This window comes from Bos grunniens, chromosome 7 (genome assembly GCF_055505025.1).
Source record: "Bos grunniens cultivar Pamir isolate PY7600 chromosome 7, Bosgru_T2T1.0, whole genome shotgun sequence".
NCBI lineage: Eukaryota > Metazoa > Chordata > Mammalia > Artiodactyla > Bovidae > Bos > Bos grunniens.
The window spans coordinates 656,091-681,888 of record NC_141171.1 but is presented as its reverse complement, the minus strand read 5'-3'; the positions used below and the strand labels follow the sequence as shown (position 1 = coordinate 681,888).

Genomic DNA, 25,798 nt, shown 5'->3' with positions numbered 1-25,798 from the left:
TCAGGTAAGAGAGTGAGAGGCACATGCAGGCCTGGCCTCCCTGCACTGGGCCCTGGCCAGGAGGGGGCCTCCAGAAGCCCTACCTGAGCCTGCTCTCTTCTCTGTGCCTGCTCTCCAGCTGCTCAAACTCCTCGGAGGCCAGCACCATCCCACTGTCCGTCTGGCTGTCCTGCGCAGAGAGATCATGCCAAGGTTGTGGGTGGGCCCTAGGAAGGCCCGTCTGTAGGCAGCTGCCCCTCAGACCTGCCCCTCTGCTGCCTGGACACTCATCCTGCGTGTGGGAAACAGGCCTCCGTTCCATCCAGAGGCTGTTGGTCAGGGTTACACACCCCTGCCGCAGAGGGAGGAACTGTGACTGGTGGGGCCACACCCTATGATTCAAGAGGGTGGCAAGACTGGGACGCCCCTTTTGGGAGATACACAAGGCAGCCATACACCTGCTCAGGACACAGCAGAGCAGGAGCACCGGGAGAAACAGGGGAAGTCTAGAAAGAACCTGACAGCTCACAGTACAGAAAAAGGATCCTCAGATGCGTCCAAGGATTGGCAGGGCTATGTCACAATCAGTGTGACTTGGAGTGGTCTTGATTTCTGTGGAGGGGGACTGAACCGCACTCTCATCAAAGATGGGAGGCCCTCCCCCTATGCCTTTATCTGACCCTGGGGATGGGAGGTCGGGTCTGCATGGCGCTGGTTCAGGACACCCATCGCAGCCCCTGTACCCAGCCCCCCCCGGGCCTGTACTCACTCCAGCCCCATCTGGATGGAGGCTAGAAGGCTGTGCTTTTACACAACGGTCACTGAGCTGTAAGAGGTCTCCTCTGCTTGACCGCATCTGAGAACATGAGTGGTCTTCCCACGTCTCTTACCCTAGACTTCTTGTCTAGTGACACCATCTTCTCCTCTCCAGTCACGGGGCCCGATGGCCACCCAAGGAGGGCCCTGACTTGAGTCAATCCCAGGAGAACCATCTAGAAGGAGGAGCTGACTTTCCACTGGGTTTCTACTGGGGTTTCTACCTTGCTGGGAGAAAGAGGCTGGGTGCTGGGGCGGCGGAGGGGGGAGGCCCTGGGTGAGTGAGGAGGGCTCGGGTGAAAGGAGCAGAGACATGGTGGCACTGGGCTCCCTGTGCTGAGCTGGCTTCTGCCATGAGCCTCAGGACTTCCTGACGTCCAGCTCAGCTCCCTGTGGAAGGAGTCCAGCAGCCCTGACCTGGGGCGGGGGCACAGGCCCACTCACCCCACTTACCACTATGGCCTTGTAGGTAGCTGGGGTCATGGGAAATTCCTCAAACGTTTTCATCCTGGAGGAACCCTGGGTTTGCGTTCCTCTGGCAAGGCATCCCGGAAAGGACACACAGTTATAATATCTGTGGGGAGGAAACGGCAAGTGCTGAGAAGTGCCATCCAGCACCCCTCCTGAACGCTCTCTCCACCTTTCCTTCTGCACCCCTCTCCTCTTGGGAAGGACCCCAGGGGCTGGTCTAGACGGCTCCCCAGGCCCCCGAGTCTTGCCTCTGCTCCCAGGCAAGACGAGCGAACCTCCCTGAGGCCACTGCTGGGGAGGATGTGGGAAGTGAGCAGCAGAGGGCACCTGGCCTGGGTGTGATGTGGAGCTGGAGAGAGGCTGGGGGAGGACTTCCCTCCAGGATAGGCCACCCTATGCAGGGCAGGCAGTACTGATGTCACAAGCCCCTGCCTGACCTGCACGTGTGTACGTGTGTGTGCACATTCGAGTGCCTACGGTGGGGCTGGTGGAAGGAACCTGGCAAAAACCAGCTGGGTGTTCCTGTTCCCCAGGCTCAGCCTTGCTCTCTGCTGGGGAAGATGGCGTGGAGAGTCCCGAGCTCTTCTCTCAGCAACACCAACGCGAATGTGGATGTACGACCTTCTTGGAATGTAAATATTCACTAGCCTCTGACCCCAAACTCTGGATACTTAGGCTCCATTCTAAATCCTGAATAAGGTTAGTGAGTGACCAGCCCCACCCTTGGGGTCCCTGGGAACTCGCCCCTCTCCCCGCCTGCTCCATTCTATTTCCTTACAGGGTGGAGCTGGCCAGGCCGTGGTGCCTGAGAGCGGCGCTCCCTTGAAATTGATGGTGGAGGGCCTTTCAGGGCCTAGGAGTGTGGGCAGGCGGAGGAAGCCAGAGGGAAGAACTGAGGGGGCATGGAGAAAAGCAGAGTTCAGAGGCCACATGGGCTTGCAAGGACTTGAGACTGGCCACACCCACCAGGGCATCAGCGATGCTGTCACTTAGCTCTTTGAGTTGATAAACAATGGCCTCTTAAGTCCTTCTCCTTCACTTTTCCTTGATGACTGATGACTTACTTGTCCAAACTGCTTTCCCCTTGCCTGGGGGACCCTTGGATCTGAAGGCGGGGTGGGGGAGGGGGCTGACCTGGCGGCCAGGCTGTGCTGGTGCAGGCTCAGCGGGCTGTCCTCTGTGTCAGCATCCGTCTCTGTGGTGTGCATGGCCGTGGTGGATGCCTGCAAGAAGCTGCCTTCCTCCGAGCTCTGAGAAGCACAAGGAGCCACGCAGTCATCTTCCTGGCAGGAATGGCACAAAAAGCCAGGGTCAGAGGCTCCTTGGCCCCACTTCGCCCCTACTCCTGCACTCAGGACTTCTAGAGTTCCTGATCCTTCAAGTGCTATTCTCAAGGGCTCCAAGGGCTAAAGGAGCTGGGCAAGTTCTCCCCACAGCCCTTCCAGGTGCCCCATCTAAGGAGGAGGCAGGCATAATAACAGCATCCTCGTTTCAGAGCCTGGCTGTCCCACAGCCTTGAACATCGGTACTTCCCACCCTCACCTTGGGGGAGCACTGGCCCCCAAGTGCCCATCTCAAGTCCCTGACGCTGGGGCAGCAGGCAGCTCCCTGCTTCCTCCTCCAGGTCTCAGGGCTGCCCTGAGCCAGCCCTGAGCTTGGGGAGGGAGATACAAGTCAGAGGTGGGTGCAGGGGGCAGAGGGGCAAAGAGGGAGGGAGAAGAACATGCCACTCTTCTGCCAGGAGGTGGGGGCTCCTTGCCGGCTCCCTGAGGATCAGCCTGGGGCTCTTCGTGGGAAAGTTGGGCTCTGACCATCCATGTGATGGTCCCTGGCTTGAGGGCCAGAGGTTGCTGCAGCAGGACAGGGAGAGTCGGGGCCTCACCTGCTGGGCCCTGCCCTGAAGCAGGTTCCCCAGGATCTCCACCAGATCTGAGAATGCAGGCCTCTCTTTGGGGTCTCCCGCCCAGCAGCTCAGCATGATGCGGCGTCTGTGGGTATAGCTGGATGCTGGACGGCAGTCTGAGTGCACCCTGCACCCGAGCCCAGCAGACCCAAGTCTCCCACCTCCCGTCGATCCCTCACACCTGCTCTGCCTGCCTCCCTCCCCCGGGCTTAGGCGGGCCGTCCCTCCTACCTGCAAGGAGGAGAGTTGTCAGCAGACCCATGGTGGAGTGAGAGGCGGTGTCTGCAGGCCTCCAGCCCGGCTTCTGTGCCTGAACTCCCTCCCGCCTCCCACCCCTGCTGGCAAGCCCCCTTTCCCAAGCCTGCACACAACCCCCCTTATCTTTTCCTGGTGCCCACCCACCCCTACGGCCCCTCAGTGCCAGCGGCTTCCCGAGAGACTCACATGGCAGGAGTGGCTAGCTCCGGGGCCCGCATCCGGGTGCCCTCTTTCAGCCGCTGGCAGAACTCCTCATTGATCTGCACCCCAGGGTATGGGGAGGCCCCTGATGGTAGAACAGGATGGGGGCTGGGTGGGGAGCAGGCTACCGCTATTCAGCTCAGGTCCGACCCGCTTCTTCCCCGGCCCCTTATGGCAGGGAGCTCACCCTGCTGCCCCCCTCCCCTCGGACGAGTTCTTTGTTTGTTTAAGAGGATGGTGGCACCCGCTTGTGAGAACTGCCATGAGCATCAGAGCTTTCACAGGCACACTGGCGGAAATACTTCCCACCCTGGGACCGTCAGGGTCAGTAGAGGTTTGCTGAGCCAGTTGAGTGGCCCTGTCACAGTAAGCCCTCTTCAGAGAAGCCTTCTCCAGTTCTTCCTTAAGTCCTGTGGGCTCTACCAGCAAAAAGGACCTAGCTCCTGCAAGCCATACAGTAGTGGAAAGGCCCTTTTAAGACAAGAGTCCCTCCCTCAAACCCTGCACGGCTCCCAGTAGACTTAAATCCCAGGCCCTCACCCCAGAGGGCCTGCAGGGGCTCCCTGGACCACCAGTACAAGCTTTTGCGGCATCTCCCAATGCTGACTGCTTACACTGCTCAGCTCCCAACACGAGGACCACGGCCCTGACCAACCCTGCACCCTGGACTGCTGTTTTGCAGGCCCTCTTGCCTCCAGCCCACCCACCGTCGTTAGCCTGCCCGTCCTGGCTCCTCTGGCTCACACCCAGCACCGTCCTTCCTGTGCTCCCCGTGCTCTTTTATCTTTACTAACAGTGCCGGTCATGGTTGCCATTCAGCCTTTTCACTTTTCTACTTGTTTCCTGCCTCACTCCCACCCTGGTTGGGGCCCCTCATCTTGGATCCAGCGAGGTCCGGTTTACTATGTGAGGCGTTAGCAGCTGTGGTCATCAAGGGAGCAGCTGGTCTCCTTCCAGATGCTCCCCAGACCCACGAAGCCAGGAGCAGTGTCCCCAATGGCTTGTGAGGAAGGGGCTTGGCCAGGGAGGGAGGGGTCTGGGGAACTCCTACGGCCTTTCCCTCTGTGACAGGTAATGAGCCCAGGAGCTGCTGGGTGAACATGGGGTTCTGCTGTGGGGACAGGCTGGACATGAAGGGGGACTCAGGGGGCCCTCCAAACAACTGTCTCAGAATGAGCGGGACTGCTCGGCCCAGGTGTGCATCTCTGCTGAGCTTGCCCTGCCCTGCCCCCTGCCTGTACTCACCCAGGGAGAAAATCTCCCAGAGCAGGACCCCAAAGGACCACACGTCGCTCTGCGTGGTGTACACCTTGTCGAAGATGCTCTCAGGGGCCATCCACTTCAGGGGCAGCCGGGCCTGTGGGATGGACGTGTGTCCCAAGGGGAAGGGAAGAATGGAGAGAGGCCAAACCCAGAGGCATCCCTCCCCTGCCCCTCTTCTCCCCAAGAAAGGCTCTTTGGTCAGGACCACCCTGCGTGTATTCAGATGGCTCCTGCAATTGGCTCTGTCCCTGCCGCCTCCCCCAACTCCATTCCAGAGGTGCCTGGTGACTTCTTTGAAGGCTTCTTCCCTGCTACTCTTCTGGGCAGACATCCGGTCCCTCTCTTCCCCTGTGCTCTCCCAGAGAAAACTTGTAGCTTGTCTCCAGCTCCAGACCCTCTGGCCCAGTATATTGAGGGATGCTGTATCCGTGCACACCCTCACCAGCTCCACCTCTATCCATTCACTTGGTCCCCACACTGGAAACCTGGCATCACTCCTGACCCCTCCTCTGGTGGCTCCTAATGTGACTTCCCTCCTATGGCTTCGACCTGGGAGCCTTGAGGACCATGGGCCTTCCTGACTTGCCTCTGCCTCCACCCTAGCACCCCCCACCCCTCTCTTGTTATAGCTTGTAGAGGGAGTTTCTGGACAGCTGACTGTTATCTCCACAGTCCCCACACACCTGAGAGTTAGAATAAAGGACAGAAGCCTGCACGGTGGGCCTCTCATTGTTGTTTAGTCGCCAAGTCGTGTCCGACTCTTGCAACCCCATGGACTGTAGCCCACCAGGCTCCTCTGTCCATGGAATTTCCCAAGCAAGAATATGGGAGTGGGTTGCCATTCCCTTCTCCATAGCCTGGACCCAATTTGCCTGTCAACCTCCCTCTAAGCCTCTTCCTTCATCCCCTGGGGCAAAACCCTAAACAAATGTAGATGCTCAGATGCCTGCTTGGCTACCTCTGAGCACCACCAAGGAGACACAAGCTGCCGCTAGCACCCAGGTATTTTTCTCTGACTGTGCTACACTAGGTGTGTCCACCTCGAGGACAGACGCCACGTAGGCTCTACCTCTGTATGGCCGGCCCCTACTGAGCAGGTGTGTGGAGTCAGTGCCCACCTAGTGGACCAAAAAGGCCAGACACAAGCTCCATTCGGAGCACTGGGGCCCTTGTTTGCCAGCTCCTGTCTCCACTCACCTGCTCCAGGTGCCTCAGCAGGGTCTCCAGGATCCCTGTGGGTGCAGACCTTCCAGGTCGATGGCAGTGAGTCCCCCACCCTGCTCCGTGGCCCACAGCCCCCAGCCCCGCTCTGTGGCCTGTACTCACACTGCCCTTGCGCACATAGTCAGGGTCCTTGTAGATGTCCCGGGCCAGGCCAAAGTCACAGATCTTCACCACGTCACTTTCTGACAGCAAGATGTTTCGAGCGGCCAGGTCCCTGTGGATACACTAGGGGGGTGAAGAGGAGCAGTGAGGCGATCAGAGCAGGCCCCTGTGGCCACACCCCCACCTAGAGCTCCAGGATGCCCTGCATGAGTCCTGCTCTCACGAGGATAGATTTCTGTGTGCCCCATAACTTGCCATGGAGAGAGCTGGTGGCACTGTGCAGACAGCGAAGAAGGCTGTGCAGTAGGACAGACTGGCTCTATACCTAGCTCTGCCTCTGACTAGCGGAATATCTTGGGAGTTCGGTTCTACCCTTTGGACTCAGTCTACAGCTCTGCAAAGTGGGAGAGATGTGCCTTGACTACGGCTTCACTGTGGGGTAAGCTGGTGAGTTTTGGCCTTTCTCCCCTCTGAAGAGACTGCTGGGGCAGTCACCTTTCGAGAGGCCAGGAACTCCATCCCTCGGGCCACCTGGAAGCTGTAGCAGACAAGGTCTTCCATGGTCAGCGGGCTCAGCCACAGGTCCTTGGCTGCACAAAGAAGTGAGGCTGGCTAGGAGGGTCCTCAGCTGTGGCTCCCACTTTCCACCCAGCCCCAAAGGGAGCACTTACGTGTTCACTGAACCTGGCTGTGTCCCTCCTGGCCAGGCTTAACAAGCCTGCTGGCCCACTGTCCTGCCCCTCAGCTTCCCTTCTCTCCGTGGTATCCACTAACTACTCCTAGAGCAGTGAGTACTGTTGCCACACTAAACCTCTGCCTCTGCTACTTCTGCCTGGACCGCTCCCCACCATGTTTGCAGGGTAAACTCTTGTTTATCTAGAAGACGACCAAATCAAACATCAGAAGTCTCACACCCCCAGGAGGTTGACCACGTTCAGGTGGTTACCCGTGTGGATTAGGATTTTGAGCTCCGACATTAGGGCGCACGGCTCGCTGGCTATGGCGCCCTCTGGCGGGAACATGGGGGCTTTGCTTCCTGAGGTGGCCTAAGGCAGAGTGCATTTCATACGCTCCCATGTTAAGTCCCTCCAGGAGGGCCCCAGGTTGGCTTATCCCAGGGTCCAGGAGCATGCCAGCCGTTTCGGGCAAGGGGAAGCCAGACTCTTACCTTCTTGGACTGGAGCGGCCCGCCCTGCCCCGCCCTTGCCCGTTAAGAGCCTTGTGAGGAGGGCCATGTCGCAGTTCCCTGGCCTCCTCTGGTCAGCCTTGGCGTCCTCCACCATGGAGCAGAAGCGCCTTCTCTGTTCAGCAGACTTCTCCTGCGATGCACAAAGCAGGTCGGAGCGGGAGGAGGCTCGCCATCTACTGGAAAGGCACTTTCTGCCCTCCCCACCCGGCTCACCAGCAGAGGCCTGGCCCTCGGTGGGGCGCCCACCTACCGCGCAGGGATTGAAGGCCTCTCGCTTGGTGCGCAAGAAGTTGGAGAGATTGCCATACTTGCAAAACTCCACGATCACCATGAGAGGGCCTGGGGCAGGGCGGGAGGGTGCGCTGGAGGGCAAGCACCACAGCCACGGCCCCGCCCCCAAGCCCTCCTGTGTCCCGCCTACTCCCGGCCCAGCTGGCCCTTCACACCCACAAAGATAAGGGCACCTTGGGGCTTCGCCCTCCCCGCAGGGCGCCCGAGTTCTTTACCATTGGGCTTGGTGCAAGCCCCCAGGAGGTTGACCACGTTGAGGTGGTTACCAATGTGGATTAGGATTTTGAGCTCCGACATCAGGGCGCGATGCTCGCTGGCTGTGGCGCCCTCTGGAAGCAACATGGGGGCTTTGCTTGGTTCCCGGCTCCACCTGGCCCCTGACCCAGGCCCTGAATATCCCTTTGTGCTGGCCACTAGCTCAGATGGTAAAGAATCCCCCTACAATGCAGGAGACACAGGAGTCCCAGGTTTGATCCCCGGGTCTGGAAGACCCCCTGGAGGAGGAAATGGCAACCCATTCCAGTATTCTTGCCTGGAGAATTCCATGGACAGAGGAGCCTGGTGGGGTACAGTTCATGAAGTAGCAAAGAGTTGGACACAACTGAGCGACTACTTTCACTTTCAGCTGAGCTGAGGCCTGGCCAGCACTCTTACTGGTGGGGGTGCAGCAAATACCACCTCCCTCTCTGAGGCAAAAGGTTTAGGTGGGACTGATAAGTATTACTCAGAGGTGAGCTCCAGGCTATGGATTCCCTATATAACCTCTGGTAAGAATCTGTTCTGAACCTGTTTCCCCTCCGGCACCACAGACCCACCAGCCCACCCAGAGTTGCTGATCCTCACCAGCTCAGCCACCCCTTCTACCCATGACCCCACACCTTTCAGCATTTTCACAGCCACAGTGTCACAGCTGCTGCCCTTGTTGATGCCAAAGGCTGAGGCTTCCACCACCTTCCCAAAGGCCCCGTGGCCGAGGACTCTGCCTGTGGGTGCAGGGAGCCGGTTCCAGGTGAGCTGTATGGGGGTGTGGGTGGAGAGGACTGGGCAGAAGGGACAACCCCTGTGGAGGGCCAGGAAGGAAGGCCCAGGAGGGGGAGGAAAGTCAGGAGCCCCCCTGCCAAACAGGAAGTGCATGGGGAGCAGGGTGGGGAGAGAGGGAGGAGAGAGACTGACAGGAAGGCCTGCATCCTCTCCCAGCAGGTGTGACAGGCCCACCCTGCTCAGAGCAGCAGGAAGTGACCTCGGGGGGCCTGGGAATTGAGAGCCCCTATAATAGTTCTGGGGATGCGTGCCTAGATGGACAGGTCAGGCCAGGTGGGGGCCAGGTGGGACTTTCTGGCATGAGTTCTGAGAATAGAGGGATTGCAGGGCTCCAGCCTGCCTGACCCCAGAGCAGCTGAAGCAGTGTCTGCCCAGCAGGACTGGGTGGGTGAAGCAGGCTGGGAGCGGGTCTCACCGAGGTGCAGCCGTTCCCGGGGGAACTCCCATTGACTAGCATCGTAGGACAGGTATTCACACTGCTCCTCCAAAGGCACCTCCCCGGGGTCCATGATGATGGACAAGTAGCCAGTCTTGATGTCTGCATGGGTTGGCTGGGAGGTGGGGATGGGGACAGCTCACTGACTTGGCCATACCATCCTGGCTTTGGTAAAACTGTGCTCAGGACAGATGGCCTCTCCTTAGGGACTTCTGATATAGGAGGGGACAGATGGACAACCTCTTGTCCTCTAAGAGTGAAGCATGGAGGGGTCTGGGGGGCCTCCCAGGATACAAGGCTTCCAGGTGAGCCAGGGTGAACCATATTCCTTAACTTAAGGGCTGGGCAGGGTGGAGAGAGCCCATGAGCAGCTAGGGATGAGGAGTACTTACCCTCCTCATGTTACAGAAGATGAGGAGAAGGAGGACCCAGAAAAAGACAGCGATGACTCCGGTGCCAACAAGGATCACGATCTCCATGCTGCCTTTATCCTCAGAGCCTGAGTGGGCAGAAAGAGGGGGGTGGCTACTGTGCACATATTGTGATGGGGGAGAGGGTGTACCCTTCCGGCGGCAGCCCTTCTGGTGGGCACAACTGGCAGTGAGGTGGCCGTGAGGAGACGGCATCGAGTGCGGGCAGAAGGTGGGCTGGGGGGCGCGAGGGGGAGGCGGGACCTTCCACAGCCACGCTGGCAGAGGAGTTGACACAGCCCTTGGCGTTGCACACACTGCACAGATAGTGGCCCGCATCCTCCTCGCGCACGCGCTGGATGCTCAGCCTCTGGTTCGAGTCCGCCAGGTCGATTCCTGCAGCGAGGGCGGTGGACGTTTGAGTTCAAGTAGGTCTGGGGCTTTGGCCTCGAGAGCTTCCGGACCCCGCCCTCCACCTATATCCATCCCCCTACCGGACTCTTCTTCCAGCAGCCTCTCATCTTTGTACCACACGATGCTGGGTACGTGCGTCCCAGCCACTGGGCACCGCATCTCCAAGGAATCGCTCACGTTCACCAGGAGGTCGCTTAGGTTCTGTGTGAGCCGTGGGGCTTCTAGGGCTGGGGGCGGGGGTCGAGAGAGAGCTGAATGGAGCTGCAGAAAGCAGGAGGGCACTCCAGGAAAGGGCCCTCCAGTGCTAGGAGCTCTCCAAGCTGAAGGGTCAGGATTTGAGCTCGGGGTGGGCAGGGCTGTGCACCTCCCCGGAGGGGAAGGAGACGGGGATGGATGCTCTTGCAGGCTCGGGCTTGTGAATGGACTGCCCAGGCGCGTGCGGGGCGGGGGGTAAAGGCTCCTTGGGGAGCGCTGCCCTGACTGGCCCCTCTGGCCCGGCTTGCCTCACCCTGCACGGACAGGTACTTCTTATGGCAGTGCTTGTCGTGGGTGCGCCGGTCCTGCACCTCGCACACGTAGTCGCCTTCGTCTTCTGGTGCCACACTGGGGATGGTGAGGGTGAGCGTGGCGTGGGGCTCCCCGGACGCCACCTCCTCCAGGCTGGCGGCCAGTGGCGTGGCAAACAGGTGCACGTTCTTGCAGTCAAGCAGCAGTGGGTTCCCCTGCGCGTCATGCAGCGTGGACAGGTTGAGGCGGTACCATTGCAAATGCTCATATGTGTAGTTGTCAGCCCGGCAGCTCAGGCGCACGGTCTGGCCCTCTAGGGGCTCTTCTGATGGCTCTGACTCTATGCTGAAGCCATCGGGGATGGCTGGGGAAGGAGGAACCACTCACTGTGACATTGTGAGGTGCTGGCGAACCTACCCACCTGCTCAGGGACTGTCTCTCTCTCTTTCTCATTGATCTTTGAACTCACTCAGCTCTCAAATAAGGGTGTATGTCACCCTACCTCGGCCAGGGACACCACTCTGGAGACCTCCTCTCCCTCTCCCTGACAAGAGACTGACTCTCTCAAGTCAATTCCACCAGGGGCTCCTCCTGCCGTGCCTCCCTCTAGTTTTTCCTGAACAAGCCCCAGCTGGGTACTGCCCCTACCTCTCCCAGGAGCCCAGGCCACCAATGAGTTTCTTGCCAGCAGCTGAGCAAGGGCGCAAGGGCCCATTCTCCCTCACTGCTGAGCACACTCCCACCCCTGTCCTCTTCCTGACACAGTCTGGTTCCATTAGCCTTTGGCAGTGGCTCCCGATTTCCTTTCGTCCCTCTAGCTGTCCACTGTCGAGCTCCTATGGGCTCCTCTCTCCTGTAGAGTGTTTTCTTTGGCTCCACCTCTCTTCCAGGTGCCCGCATTTAAACCTCTGGGCCCAGTGACTGTCCTTCCATGGTCTTCTTAGTGTTCCTGAGGTCATTAACAGGTTTGAAAAATCTGAGGCAACCATGGACCTTCTTCCCAGGGCCAAATGCACATATGAACCAGCTGCTGTGCAGGATCCATGGCTCAGGAAGAGGGTGGGAGGGAAGCGGAGGTAGGTGGAGCTGTGGGGAACAAGATGGCACCCCTCGGGAGGCACCTCCTGGTCTAGGGGCAGATGGCGCTGCCTCATCCCAGTTCATATGTCTATAGCCTCCAAATCTGTCCTCCTGCCAAGGCCCAGAGGCCCGGGGTGGGGCTGGGGTTTCTCCTGGTGCCTCACAAGACACTCACTGGGGCCTCAACGCAGGTGTGTTTTCTCCTCCCATGCCTGGCCTCCTCCTGCGCCCACCTGGCTCCTGACCTCCATCCAGGCCTGCCCAAGTCACTCACTGGCCACGTAGAAGTAGATGAGACGCTCATCCTGGCCCACTTTGTTGAAGACCACGCACTTGTACATGGCGGACACATTGGCCTCCTGGATCACCAGCTTGCTCACCGTCTGGACAGGATACATGTCAGGTGTAAGGATCCATTCCCTGCCTAAGTTCCCCTACCCTAACCTCCTCTTTCTGCATGGAAGTTGCTGTGCCCACCAGAATAATGGGGGAAACTGAGGCTCTGGGCTGGAGATGACCAACGCTCAGAGACAGTACCAGGACTGGTGAGGCAAGGAGAAGGTGATGAGGTCCTCGGGCAGCAGCAAGCGGTGGCTCCCCTGAAAACTCAAGGGACAGCACGATGGACAGCTGGCCTCAGCTGTGGCTGGGGTCAGAAGGCAGTGTTAGGCAGGACCAGAGAGACCTCTGGCTGCAGATGGGCTCAGGCTGCTGCCATGCTGGGGAGGCGACAGGGCCCTGGTGGCACTGGGTTGGTCCAAGCCAGAGTTCCGATGCGCTCTGGTCACATCGAGCATCAGCCTGTGGTCCCAGGAGTCGCTGTGTGCCCACAGACACCTCGGGGCTGCCCCCTGTGATGTGCCCACAAACACTTCGGGGCTGCCTGCAGCGCCTCTCAGTGCTCTAGGTTGTGGCAAGGGGAGGAGACAGGGTCCAGGGCTCCAGAAGGACTCTGGCCTGGGGGAGTGGGCAGCTTGGAGGCAGAGGAAGAGAGAGGGCCATAGGCTCTGCCTACCAGCCCAAGAGCCCACCCCCCAACCTCAAGCCGGGCACTTCCTGGCCAGCCTGGAACAGGAAGAGGCTCTGGAGGTGTGTAGGAAAACAGGAAGTGACTGTAGGAAGTGGGTGCCTTTGTTCAGTCCTTCCCCTGCTTGGCCTCTTCTAGGGATTGCCCCCAGCCTGGGCCAGACGTCTTTGGGGAGGATAAAGCTTGTCCCCAGCCCCAACTCTCCCAGCCTTTGCTAGTTTGGGCCCACAGCCGTGAATCTCAGCTTCCCTCTCTGGGAAGCAGCAGCAGGTCAGGCCCTTGCAGTCTATTGCAGGCAGGGAAGCTGATGTCCAGAGACATTGCAGAAAGGTTACTGACTCTCAGATGCTATTGCAAGAACTCTGCAAGTCCAGTGGAGACCGAGAAGGCTAGGAGAGGACCCCACCTCTCCTTCTGATCCCACCTTTCTTCTTCTGAAGAAAGGACCTCATCTCTCTCTTCTTCTCCCCCAGACACTCAGTGTCCTGGCTGGTCCATACCTTATTTTTGCCCTCCACAAACTCCGTCCAGGTGTCCAGGCTCTCAATGGGGTTCACAGCATCCTGTGTGGTCACCTCCCTCCAGTCCTGGCACTGTGGCATTCGGTCTCGCTGCTGCCGCCGCCGGCTGCTGGAGACAAGGAGGGACAAGGGCAGTTAGGGATCCAGGCAGAGGGGACTACACTAAGGGTAGGGTCAAGCTTTTCTCATACTCAGGGTCATCTCATCTCATGGTGGGGAAGGTTGGTCCCCCAAAGTAAGCGAGGAGGGCAGGGGCTTTGTTGCTGGCACACTGTTCAGGGCTCAGCAACCCATCCTGCATGGGCTGCCAGGCCCAGCCTTACCCAGTAGACCAGGATCTGTGCCTGCAGAGCATCACATGCCTGTGACTCTGTGCTAGTCCTCTGGTCTGCTGTGCCCCCTGCGCCTACCCTCATGTGTCCCTTCCTGCAAAATCCACCTAGATCTCCTGGGGCAGCAAAGTCACTCCTGTTAACTCCTGCTACAGGAAGCCCTCTCCTTCCGTCCCTCTTCTACAGCTGCAGCCCCTCCCTGGGACGGCTGTGCATCCCAGCACCTTTGGGCTTCTGCTGGGATGAGGGTCTAAGGCGGAAGGCATGGCGCCAAGGGAGGCTCTTGTCTGCCCTAGGGAAGCAGAACTCGCCCTAGGGCTCCGTAGTCATACAGGGCCTAACAGTAGATCATCAGATGGAAGCACATTTGGAGGTGCCAGTGATCTGCAGCCTCATGGTCCAGAAGAATCTCTTATGAGCCTCGAGTGCTGTGGGCTGCCCACCCCTACTGAACCTCCCTAACTGACCATGCCAAGGGCCACAGTCTCTCTGCCAGTGTGGCTGCCTCGTCTCCCTTGGTTTCTCAGCTACTGTCCTTCCCCAGCCTGTGACCCTGTCCCCTGTCCCTTAGGATCTCTTGCTAAATGGCAAATGTGACTAGTCCCTCCCTTGCTCAGCACCATTCACTATCTCTCTAGTGCTTTCCAGACCACTAACCATCTTGGAGCCCTCCATTCCTGGCCCTTGCTGGTTCAAGTTTTCCGTTCTCCTGGACTGACTGTCCCACTGGCACCCAGGTAGGGCAGTGTGGCCCAGCAGTTGGGCAAGCTCTGCTGCTTACTGCCATGACATTAGGAAAGTCGTGTCCCTTCTCCAACCTCACTGTTTCTCTCTAAGGGGTAATGGTGAGCACTACACGGATGAACTTAGTGTGCCTTGGAGTTCACTCAGTACACGTCTCGCAAACCCAGCCCAGGCCTGCCTGCTTGCTGAGGGGTGTCCTCCCTAGTGCCCAGAGGCATGTCCTTTGGTCCCCTCCAGAGGTGCAGTTGCGTGTCTGGGGAGCATCGCTTTCAAGGGAGAGGATGGTGGGGGCCGCACCATTCCTGTGTCCAGCCTGGCCTGACAGTACAAGGGAGGGTCTGAGCCTTGCTCAGGCAAGGTGAGGTCAGGGATTGACTTACAATGCATGAATTGTGATAGGGTTTGGGTTTAAAGCGGAGCTATGGGGAGGGGTGCTGGTAGTGAGAGGGGGTTATGGTTGAAGTTGGGGATGGGGCTGGGAAGTAGGGGAGGCGGGGTAGAGCTACACTCACAGGCTGCGCTGGCTGAAGGTCCTGCAGGGCGTCCACGGCCGCCAGTGCCACTGGATGCCGAGAGGAGGGGGCACCCCGTAGGCCGTGCAGGTGAGGGCCTGGCGGCTATGGCGGGAGTAGATGCTGGGAGAGGAGGCCTCCTTTTCGTGGATGTGGGGGGGTACTGGAGACACAGGCAGACAGCCAGTCAGTCAGCGCACCCCCAGACACCCCCCTGTCCCCTCCCCCTCTCCTGCCCCACCCACACCTACCATTCACCACCAGCTCTAGGCTGATGTTACGTCTCAGGCCAGCCGCGGTGTTCCACAGGGCCAGGGTGTAGATGCCCGCACTGGCCTCCGTCACCTCCTTGAGCACCAGAACATGGGGACTGTGGCGCCCGGACACTGCCTTTCTGTCCTTGTACCTGGCCCAGGGAAGGAGTTCAGGGGTCTGTGTGACCTCCGCCCCAGCCCTGTCCTGTCCCTTCTTCTCTGAAGCGCCCCAGCCCTGACCACTAGAACACAGTCAGGAAGTGGGAGAGGCCTCCCCGCCCCAGACCTGCTTCTGGGATGAGCAGCAGGGGTGAGGGCTGTGGCAGCCGACTCTGGACTGGGGAACAGACAGCTGCGCAGATGGTCCTTGGGCTTGAGCTGCAAGGGCTCACAACACCCCCAGGCTCAGGACCAACGAGAGTCCCCAGGGGCCCTTGTCTCTGCCATAGGCTTCACGGGGCTGTGCTGTGAAGGAGTGGAGGAGTGGTCCCCAAGGGCGCAGCTCAGACCCTGACCACGTGTGGGTCTGGGAGCCCTGACCCTGACTCTGCCCTTCCTGGAGCTCTCCAGATGCGTGGGCTTCTTGTTGCCCTGCCCCCTTTCCCAGGGCCTTTGTACTCACTTTCCTGCTTTGCTTGGATGCTAGACACCTGCAGGGCTCCCTCTCTCCTATATCCACCATCATCCAGCCATCAGAGCAGCTGTGTGGACCAGGAGCTGGCCCTCGGCCCTGCACGCTAGCTGGCCCTCCATGTCTGGACGCTAGTGTTCACACAGGCGCGTGTTGCTTGTCGGTTCCCACACTGAGCTGTACGTACGGCCACTGCCGTATGCCCTATGTGAAGAGCGGCACCCAGCACACATAGGCTCTCAGTGTACATGGGTATAAATGGATGACTCATACCCCAAAGGAGACTCCTCTCCAGTCCTGAGTTGGGAATGAACGCAAGCTCTGGCCTCTGCCTGGAAGTAGCCCTCAGGAAGGCATCGTCTTCTGGTTTACTAAGCCAGAGAGACACGAGGAAAGCACAGCCCTCGGGATGGAAAGTAACAGCGAGGGGCATATAGGGGCCTGGCTCTCAACTGCTGCACCACAGCCCATTCAGAAGAGGTTTGACTTGCCAGAAGTAATACAGCAGGGCAAGGCAGAGTAAGGCCAGGCTGGGAGGCCTGCTGGGCTCTGGTGCAGAATCCTAGTTGCTACCTGCTGCGTTTGTGATCCTAGGCACACTCCTTCACTGCCCCAAGCCCCCGAGTCTTCACCTAAAAACCAGGGAAACCAAATGCTCCTTCTTGTAGGTGTGGTCAGGTCTCCCAAGATATAGCCTTGGGGTCAGCATGGTGCTGGACACACAAAGGCTGCTTCGGGGGCGAGGACCAGCCTGTCCACTAGATTTCTGTCTGTTCACTTGCTAGTAATCACCACATGATTACCCAGAAGACTGGACCCTGGTGGGGCTATGCTCACCACTAATGCCCCGGGGCAGGTGTCCCAGTGGACAGTGGGCCCAGCGGAGCACTTCTTGGAGGCAGATATTGACCAAGTGAGAGAAAAAAAAGAAAGGGCCAGATGTGGTGGGAATGGCAAGAGGAAGTCAGCTGCCTGAGGATCAGGCCTGGACCAGATCTTTGATGCAACAGAGCTGGCCACTCTCCCAGACAGGGTCAGTACTACTGGCCTTGGAAAGCAGGGGACAGGGCCTTAGTCCAGACTGCACCAGTGCCCTTCAGGATACTATCTCAAGTGTCCCGGTCCTGCACCAGGTGGCCCTGACGGACCCCAAAGCCTGTGCCTCACAGGGAGAGTCACAGAAGTCCCAGGCCCAGGGCTTCCAGGGCCCTCCCAGGAGAAGCCTGCTTCCGGACTATGGCCAGAGAAGTGGGATGCTGGCTGAGAATGTCTGGGCTTCTTCTTGCCAAGCTCTAGCCTTTCAGAAAAGGTCATCCTGTCTGGTAGGAGGTGCTCCAGGCTAGAAAGGCGAGGCTCCCCTGGCCAATTGTGAAAGAGCAGATGAGTCCCGGGAGGCTCAGGGCTTGGGCAGGAATGCCTTTACCCTTTCCTGGCCTATTTCCCTCCTGTGTATGATGAGAGTCAGACTAGAGTGTGATCTCCCAGGATCAGGCCATATAGACTGCTCAGGAGGCTGAAGGGTGCATGGTGGGGTGCTGTGCCTTCCCGAGTTCTCGGGGAGCATCTGGTGAAAGTAAAGCCACCACTGAGGGACCTCTTTCTGACTCTTGGCATACCCTGCAAGGAGTACCTTATTCTCAGGTCACACCCAGAGCAGGGATCTTGAACTTGTAGGCCTCCCGGAAGCTCTAGTTCACTGGCACACAGGTCTCGGGCCCAGCCCAGAAATCCTTGTGAAACTCTTATCATATCTCTAAAATTCTGGTTAGAAGTATCCTGGGAGTGGCAACCTGTTTGGAGAGGAGCCTAGGAGACCTGAAGCCATTCCTGTATGATCCCCTCCAGTGGGGGCCCTCAGGCTGAGTGGGTGCAGGAAAGAGTTAGATAAAGCCCTGTGCTATGCCCACCACACCCACACATAACAGGAGGCCAGTATTCACACTCTTTCACAGTTTAGCAGCAATTCAGGCCAATCTTCCCTCTAGCCAAAATACCACATGATGTGTATATTCCTTGGAATCTTCATAGGGGGTCCCCCACTCCAGGCACAGGTCCCCATCTAGGTCTCAGGAAGTAGGCCCTGATGGGGGGAATTTTGCCCTTCCCTCTCTGTGGCTCTTTCTTGCACTGGACTTGGTGGGTAGGGAGGGGCAGGAACAAGGGAGGTACCATTGGAACTCTGGTGGGGGATAAGCCGCCAGCTTCACGGGCAGCTTCACCAGCTCATCTCCTGCCGTGGCCTCTAGAACCGGACCCTTGAGCCACTCGACGCTGATGAAGGGCTTCTCTGTCAGACAGGAGACATCAGGGTAAAGCCAGGGCTGGTGTGGCTGACCCACCACCACCCAGGGATTTGCAGCCACCCCCAGTGGCCAGATGCCCTGCTCTCTGGGGCGTGGGAACTGGGCAGTCCATCCACTCATGACCCTCCCTTCCCTCTGGCTGGACTCCACATTATTCGGGTGCACCATGACCTATGACCCTGGGCCCACACTGCACAAGAACCCTTGTGCTCCAGGCTTGACAACTGACACCCAACCTAGCCCAGGCCATGCTGGGCACAATGGCCTGACAGGCCGTACCATGCACAATGACCTCAGTGCTCTCCTGGAACTGCTGGATACCATTGTTGGCCTGGCACACGTACGGGCCCAAGTCACGCTGGCTGACGTTGTGGATGGTGAGGATGCTGGAGAGCTCTGTGTGAGTCTGCTGGGAGCGCCGCTCTGGTACCCACTTACCCCGCTCTGCCTGCCCAGGACCAGGGGAGGAACAGGGTCAGAGCAAGTGGGCTCTGACAGAACTGACCCCCATAGGCACACCCCCCCCGCCCCAGCCCAACCAGCAGCAGCTCCAGAAGCCTTGGACTCAGACTCTGAGTTTTCCTTGGCATAGGAAAACTTCCCTATCAGACAGGGGCTCCTGGGACAGAGGGAAGTACGTGTGGGCCAGACCAGGGTGAGTGTGGGCCGCGACAGGGATTCCTGGGGATGATTCAGGTACAGCCCCTGCCAGGGATGCTGAGCTCACCTGCTTCCCTGGATAGTTCCAGTCAAAGGTGACACCTGAGTTGAACTCGGCCCACACGGTACAGTTCAGGACTAGTTTTTCCCCAACCAGCAGCTCCAGCGATCTCTTGGGGAACAGCTGGATGTCATAGAGCTCATTGCCTGGTGACACATGCACAGGGACCCCCATGCCCTTTGTAGGACAGTGCATGTAGAGTACAGGGCACAGGGCATCCCCTGAGACCAGCCAAACCATGGTACCTACAGCCCCACTGCTGGGAGTTAGAGGGTTCCTGTCCAGGACATGGGGAGTAGTCGCTGGGGAGGGTCCTACAGCCCCAGGCAGCCCCCTACCTGTGATGTGCACAACGAAGGGGTTGGACAGGAAGGCCTGGCCGCCCCAGGTGGTCTCACATTGCAGGTACAGGGCATCGCGCAGCAGAGGGGTGGGCACCCGCATGCCCCGGCGGTCATCCCACACCACCTCCTGTCCATCAGGCTGCAGTGCTGAGCTTTGCTGTAGGGACGCAGTGGCTGTCAGGGCCCAGCTACCCCCTGCCCCTTGGCCAGACGATTGGCCATTTTCCCAGGGACAGAACTGGAGGGCCGGATTGAGGGTAGAGATTGGGGTGAGGCTGTACCGAGCGCAACGTGACGTTCAGGCCGGGGATGGACACCAGGCAGGGCACCCACGTGGAGTCCTTCCTGTTGACCAGGAGTGTGTCTGGCTTGTTGATGAATGGCTGCTCCCAGTCTGAAGAGAGGGGACAGGGTGGGGGGGCGGGGCGGGGCTCAGGGAGTCTCTGCCCAGGTGTGGAGCTGCAGGGCAGCGCCCCCTCCCCCAGGGTCCCAAGGCTGGGGTTGCAGCCACAGATGCCAGCCACCTCTTGAGGACCCAGGACCCTGCCCATGGCTCCTGAGTACCCTTGGGGGTGGGTGCTGGGCTCTCTCACCTCTCACAAACACATAGGTGCTGGCCGCAGTTGTGCCCTCAATGCGAGCCTTGATGTACTTGTAGTAGCAGCGGTAGCTGCCTGTGTTGTTGGCGTGGGCCTCCTGCAGCTGCAGAACCTTGCAGTAGGGCCGGGTGTCTGTGCCTTCACAGTCTCGCACGGTCCCCGTGTCCTCACCATCCTTCTCCTCTGGGACTGGTGCATCCTGAGCCCCCGGCCAGGCCCACTCCAGGGGGTGCTGCCCCCTGGCGAAGGAGACAGGACATCAAGAGAGGCCCAGGCCACAGCCCTGGGGGACAGTCCCTGTGGAGCCTCTCAGAGGCCCAGCCTTGCTCATAGCTGATCCCATTCAGAGGTCAGGGTAGACCAGCACTTGGGGAGGGTACCCTTGAGCCTCCTGGGGCCTCTACCTGGCTCCTGGGCCTGCATTTGGCAGGCTGTCCTTCAGAAAAGCCTGAGCCTCAGATTACAGCTGGGGCTGAAGGGAAGATCACAGCTTGGCAGTCTGTGCGGGTGGGTCTGGGGCCAGTGAAGGGTGGCTGAGTGTGGGTGCAGGCAACCTATGGTGCAGGCAGCATCCGTGTAGGGTGACCTGGGGGTGGGCATGGGGTGGCCTGGGTCACTACGGGTTGACTCAAGAATGGATGCAGGGTGATAGATCTGTGGTCCGTAGGAGATTGTGAGGTGGGTATGGGTGAAATGGGGTAGGCTGCAGGATGCCTGCGTCTACAGGGCAGGGGATGGTCTGTGCCTCTAGGAACCTACACTGAAGCCACCTGGGAGCACCCCTAAGCCTTGAGGCCTCTCTGCCTTGGGGCTGGGGTGCTGCCTTCTGAGTCCTCTGCCACCATCAGCTCTGCCTTCTATAGTCTCCATGGTCTGCTAGGTAGGAGAGACCCAGGCCCAAGCCCCCCTGGGTGAAGGCGGAATACCTGCAGGAGATGGACAGGCTGTCACTGGAATCGATGACATATGTCTCTTCCGTGATGTTCAGGGTTGGTGGGGTCATGGAGTAGCCACTGGCCAGGCCTGGGTTGGGAGATAGGGTTAGCGTGGGATTGGGTCATAAGTTCACAAGACGATATCCATCTGGTGCTGGTGGGCCCCTCTGCAGGGCAGGTGCTGCCTAGCCTTTCGGCCCAGAGCAGGACTGATATGGCCCAAGACATCTGGGAACCTCCGCCTCAGGCTTAGCCTGCCCACTGGCTGCAGCCCCAAGTGAGCCCTGATTGAGGCCTGGGCTGAACTCAGGCCTCTGGTCCCCCAGGAGTGGAGCTGCCGACATGAAGTCAACAGGGGAGACCACAGGCTTTCTCCCACATTAGGCGAAGCCTGCAGTACATTTCCTTGGCATTAAGACCCCCCCTAGCCACCGCCTGTGAGGGGGTCCTGCACAGCGCAGCTCCCCAGACATGCCCCAGACTGAGGCCTTGGTTTCTCCCTGGGATTCTTCCTGTGGCCTTACCCTCTTCTACATCCCATGGAGTCCATCTCACATGTGCTTGGTTCCATCAGTTTCCCTTTGCCCCCAAGGGACCTTCAGGCTGCCCTTGCTCCCCACTCCCTGCTCCCCCTGCCTCAGCCCCTCCATGATTCCAACAGGTCTAATCCCCAAACAGAGAACTGCCTCGCCTGGTTAAACACTTCCTGTAGCCCTCCAGGACCTCGGCCCTGCTGCCCACATGGCTTCTTAGTCTCCATCTTCCTCCCAGCAGGAGAGTGTTGCGTGCGTGTGTACACATGTGTGTGCATGTGTGCACGTGTGTGTTGTCTTTGTGTGCATGGGCGTCTGTGGGCATAGATCTGTGTTTATAGGACTGATGATGAGTGCTGTGTGTGTGTGATTTTGTGCATGTGTGTTACTGACATGTCTGTGTGTGTGTGTGTGTGTGTGTGCGTATGATCCTGGAGGAGTGTGGGAGCAGGCCCCAGGGGAGGTCTGGGCCTAGAACTCTGGCAGATGCATCCTGCCAGGACCATCCTGAGACAACAGGAAGTGAGGACTGTGTGGCTGGAGGCCCGGGGCTGTGTTCTGTCCCTCCCCCGAGTCCCTGTCCTCCTGGGGGGCACAGCCCACTGCCCTGCCCTAGGCCCCAGTCCCACAGGTCCAGTTCCTCTGCCCTCCCCAGTTCAGCCTCCTGAGGCTTAGAGTCTTGCCTTGGCAGCAAACTGTGGGAGGCAGACCTTGGAGGAATCCCCACTATAGTGGATTCTACCTCACCCTGACCCCAAGCTGCCCTAGAAAGCAGCACAGGATGGTACACTCTGCACACCAAGATCTCATTTCAGCATCACATGGACAAGATAGCTCCCAGGGTCTGGCCTTCTGCTGGCCAGACTTCTCTATGTACCACACCACCACTGGTCAGAGGCAGAAGGTCCTCATTGAGCATCTAATCCAACTAGCATCTACTCCAGCCAGGGAACCTGAGGCCCTCCAGCTGGACTGCGTGGCCAGCTGCTGGGACCACTATGCAGTCTCTCCTTAGCTTGAATCCAGTGCACCCACTCCTGGCACTCAGGACAGAGGCCCACCCTGGGATCCCCAGGTGGGAAAGTAGCAGGCCCATTCCTTCCCAGGGTGGGTTCTGGCTCCCCATCATACTTCCTCACCTAGCCCTGGGGCTGCTCAGGTGGAGAGGCCCCACAGTGCAGATGATTCCTTCTGGTGGTGAGGGGCTGGGAGTGAATGCCAGGAGGACACCTCTAAGGTGGGTTTTGAAAGAGAAATAGGATTTTCCAGGCAGTAGAATGTGAATAAAGCCACTCTACAAACTGGCTTCTGAGCTACAGAAGCGGAGGAGGGGCAGGGATGATGAACTTGGGTTTGTGTGAAGGGATGAAAGAACCAGCTCCCAAGTGGACCACTCAGGGGTCAGGCCTGAGGCTGGCATTTGGGCACCAGAGGAGACAGGCAGCAGCCAGGACCTATTTGCCCTGGGTCATTTGTGCCCCATTGTGAGGGCTGTAGTGTTACTCTGGGGCCCCCGGGAAGGCCAAGCTAGGGCCTCCTTCCCTGAGGTGCTTCTCCAGGGCATGCCCTTGGCACTAGAGCTACGGCAGTCGTCAGCCCAGCTTCCTTTGCCAGCTCTCCTTTGCTCCCAAGATAAAGCGGGGAGACCCCAGGCCTCTCCCTCTGCCCACTCCTCTTCTTTCCGGCTTTATCGAGACATCTGACAGGCACAGACTTCTCACTATCATCCCAGAGTGCCAGACTTCATCTTGAAGTCTCTGTGTTCATTTTTTCACCCTGGACATTTGTACTTCCTTCCCTCCTGTGGATCTTCCTCTTTAGGTTCTAATTCACGAGTCCTTCTATAACGGGCAGTCACTCAGGAGATACTCAGGTGGTGCTGGCCCCTAGGCTCATGCTGCTAGAACACTTACTAGACTAAATCATGGTTTTCTGGTCACATCTGAACAGAGACTGCATTTTATTCATCTTCCTAACCTTAGTACACAAGAGGTACACACCTAAAATTGAGGATATGTATTCAAGAATACGTAGGCAAACTGGGAGATTGTTGAGCGACAGGGAGGACTGATGTGCTACAGTCCATGGGGCTGCAGAGTTGGACATGATTTGGTGAGTGAACAACAACAAATTCAAGAATGGTAGGATGGATGAAGGATGATCAGATGAATGAATGGGTGAGTATGTGGAAGGATGGTGGGTTGAGTGGCTGGATGGGGTATGGAGCCTATAGGAGCTTCCTTCCTAGAGGCTACCATATCACCAAAGGAAGCATCTGAATCACTGTGCTAAATGGGAGGTTCGTCCACTATGCTTGCTGACCCTTTCACCCATCTGAGAGCTTTCCTTTATTGCCACATGCCCGGAATTTCCCCGGTGCTCCTTTTCTCCCCCGCCTCTTCCACTGCACCCTGTGTGAGCAGTCGTCTGTGCTGTACACATCACTGGCCTCCTCCATCCTTCCTGCCTTAACTGAAATCTGCATTTCTGAGGACACCGCTGCCCCTGGGGTGGTTACTGCTCCCCATTGCACATGTTGGAGAACTCCTTGTGGTCACTTCCCCTTTTCCAGCAGCACCACCCACTCCCCACTAAAGCTGTCATCAGCCCTGTCCTGGTCATTTCCCCTCATTCTCTGCTCCTGGCTCTTCAGGCTCCCCGACCTCAATCCAGGCCATTTCTCAGAACTTCGGCAGCCACAGGACTGAGTCACCAGCACCCCGCCTTTGCGGTCCTCATCCCCATTGTCCCCCGCCTTCAACCCCTCACTTCCTGGGCATACCCTGGTCTTGGTCCGCACCAGAAGCTGTCACCATCAAGTCCCTGTTCTCCTGTACTTCTTGCTTTGCCTCCTCTGTCTCCTACTAAATCTCACCAGTGCTAAGTCCTTCAACCTCATCAAAATATCCAGGCCAGGAGCCCCTCTGCACTGCCACCTCCTCCTGGCCCCGCCCCTCTCCTGGCACTGCATGGCCCACAGCCCATCATCCTGAACGCTCCCTTGCCCCTGCCTGCTTCCCCAGCCCTGCAGTGCCCATGCCCCTGAGAGGCTCAGCATGCAGCGCAAAGCCCAGGACCCGTGCTGCCTCCCCACTCTCCTGGTGGCAGAGCCTGAGTGGCCTCGGGCTGAAGTTCAGGGCAGTCCCTCCTCCTCCCCTCTCAGCACTAATGAAGTAGAGGCATCAGATGGAGACCCCTCATCTCCCCACACTCTAATCTTACACCCTTCCCACACCCACATCTCTGACATCCCTGCTCCCAAGGCCAAGCCCTCCAACATGTCAGGGATCCCAACCCCCCCAGATCTGACCTCTGCAGATCATTTCTTTCTTTTCTGGCTACCAACTTTCCTCTATGCAATCATCTCCCATCTTGTAAACAAACAAATAAACAAAAACTCTCCACTTCCTTGATCCTGTATTCCCTTCCCCTTTTCTACCCCCATTCATAGCAAAAATTCTGTTCACTGCCTCCTTCCTTTCACATTTCCTCATCTTCCCACAGAGTGCAGCCTCCCTCTACTTCATGGAGCCACTGGCAAGGTATCCTGTGGCCTCTGTGCCGCTGCAGGAGGCTCTCCAGGGCAGGGAGCAGAGCTGTCCCCTCTTCTGCTAGCTTCTGTGAGCTCACCCTCCCCTTGTCTTCCATCCCTTCTGCCCAGCACCAAATACTGTTCCTAAGTGGTCATGTATTAGGTTGGCCAAAAAGTCCATTCAGGTTATTCCATACGATCATATGGAAAAATCTGAACAACATTTTTGGCCGACCCAGTACTTACAAAATCTCTACCTCCAGCCCAGAGCCCCTTCTCTCAACTGCAGCTTTAAGGGACAAAATCATGCTTAAATGTCATTAGTGACATTCCACTATACTTCAAGGAACATCCAAACTTCTGACTGTGGCCTGGCCGTCATCCCCTTTCCATACCCTCCTGACCAGGAGGAGTGACCACTCTCACCTCCTGCTCTTGTCTTCCAGCCCCCGTGGCCCTAGGCTGTTCCATATCATGCCACGCTCCTTCCTACCCCAGGCTTTTACACACACCTCTCCTCCTGATGAGCCTCTGCTCACACGCCTTGCACAGCCAGGCCCTTCTCACTTTCAGGCCTCAGCTTAGACATGGTCTCTGCACTCCCACCCCCAAAGCCTAAGTCCTCCTTTAAGCTCCACCTTAACCTCCTGGTTGGTTATTTCATTCTTCTTGTCATAATATGTAATTTTGTTATGTACTTAAGTTATGTTTTTCCATTTCCTCTCCTAGACAGTAAGTTTCAATGGTGTAAAGACCCAAACAGTCCCTTTTCCAGCCCACTCCATGCCGGGCACTGTACTTGACACAGAGTCAAGGCTCCATAAACCCTTGTTGAATGAATAAACAAATGGACAGATGGACAAAAGCACAAATGAGTGGATGGATGAACGGAAGGATAGAAATGTGGAAAAAAGAAAGGGTGGCTAGATGGAAGGACAGATGGGCAGTCAGATGGAGGGATGGGTAGAAAGATGAATGGATGGGTGGAGAGAAGGATGAATGAATGGCTGACTGAACGAATGGCTGGTTGGCTAAACAGACGTCTGCAATCAACCTTTGGGTTAAAACTCTGTCGAACCTTGTTGTGCCTTTGTAAAAGGTTCCAGTTTTAAAGGCCAGGTCCCCTGGTGACCATGAATAGCCCAGACTGCTCAGCAGCTGGGGAAGATTCAGGCCTGTGCTGCCATGCCTGAGGCTCTATACTGCCCAGCCCCCACGTGCAACC

At 58.1% G+C, this 25,798-nt stretch overlaps 1 protein-coding gene across 4 annotated transcripts in view; it reads right to left on the bottom strand.

Moving 5' to 3' along the window:
* The window catches only part of FLT4 (fms related receptor tyrosine kinase 4), a 41,383-nt gene that overhangs the window by 6,818 nt on the left and 8,767 nt on the right, over positions 1-25,798 (bottom strand). The window contains exons 2-29 of one of the 4 annotated variants that reach the window (XM_086413575.1): positions 20,500-20,596; positions 19,568-19,812; positions 19,256-19,368; positions 18,969-19,131; positions 18,637-18,776; positions 18,189-18,357; positions 17,776-17,893; positions 14,973-15,127; positions 14,722-14,884; positions 13,113-13,242; positions 11,860-11,968; positions 10,507-10,869; positions 10,079-10,225; positions 9,849-9,980; positions 9,567-9,673; positions 9,154-9,289; positions 8,576-8,680; positions 7,913-8,026; positions 7,657-7,745; positions 7,386-7,536; positions 6,713-6,807; positions 6,218-6,340; positions 4,874-4,985; positions 3,614-3,713; positions 3,149-3,254; positions 2,401-2,549; positions 1,249-1,369; positions 84-169 (exon numbers count right to left, since the gene is read on the bottom strand). In XM_086413575.1, the coding sequence (XP_086269701.1) occupies positions 84-169; positions 1,249-1,369; positions 2,401-2,549; positions 3,149-3,254; positions 3,614-3,713; positions 4,874-4,985; positions 6,218-6,340; positions 6,713-6,807; positions 7,386-7,536; positions 7,657-7,745; positions 7,913-8,026; positions 8,576-8,680; positions 9,154-9,289; positions 9,567-9,673; positions 9,849-9,980; positions 10,079-10,225; positions 10,507-10,869; positions 11,860-11,968; positions 13,113-13,242; positions 14,722-14,884; positions 14,973-15,127; positions 17,776-17,893; positions 18,189-18,357; positions 18,637-18,776; positions 18,969-19,131; positions 19,256-19,368; positions 19,568-19,812; positions 20,500-20,596 (3,838 nt within the window). Of the gene's footprint in view, positions 1-83; positions 170-1,248; positions 1,370-2,030; positions 2,159-2,400; positions 2,550-3,148; positions 3,255-3,613; positions 3,714-4,873; positions 4,986-6,217; positions 6,341-6,712; positions 6,808-7,385; positions 7,537-7,656; positions 7,746-7,912; positions 8,027-8,575; positions 8,681-9,153; positions 9,290-9,566; positions 9,674-9,848; positions 9,981-10,078; positions 10,226-10,506; positions 10,870-11,859; positions 11,969-13,112; positions 13,243-14,721; positions 14,885-14,972; positions 15,128-17,775; positions 17,894-18,188; positions 18,358-18,636; positions 18,777-18,968; positions 19,132-19,255; positions 19,369-19,567; positions 19,813-20,499; positions 20,597-25,798 lie in introns of those variants that run through there. The other 3 variants (XM_086413577.1, XM_086413576.1, XM_086413578.1) reach the window with 3 other exon arrangements.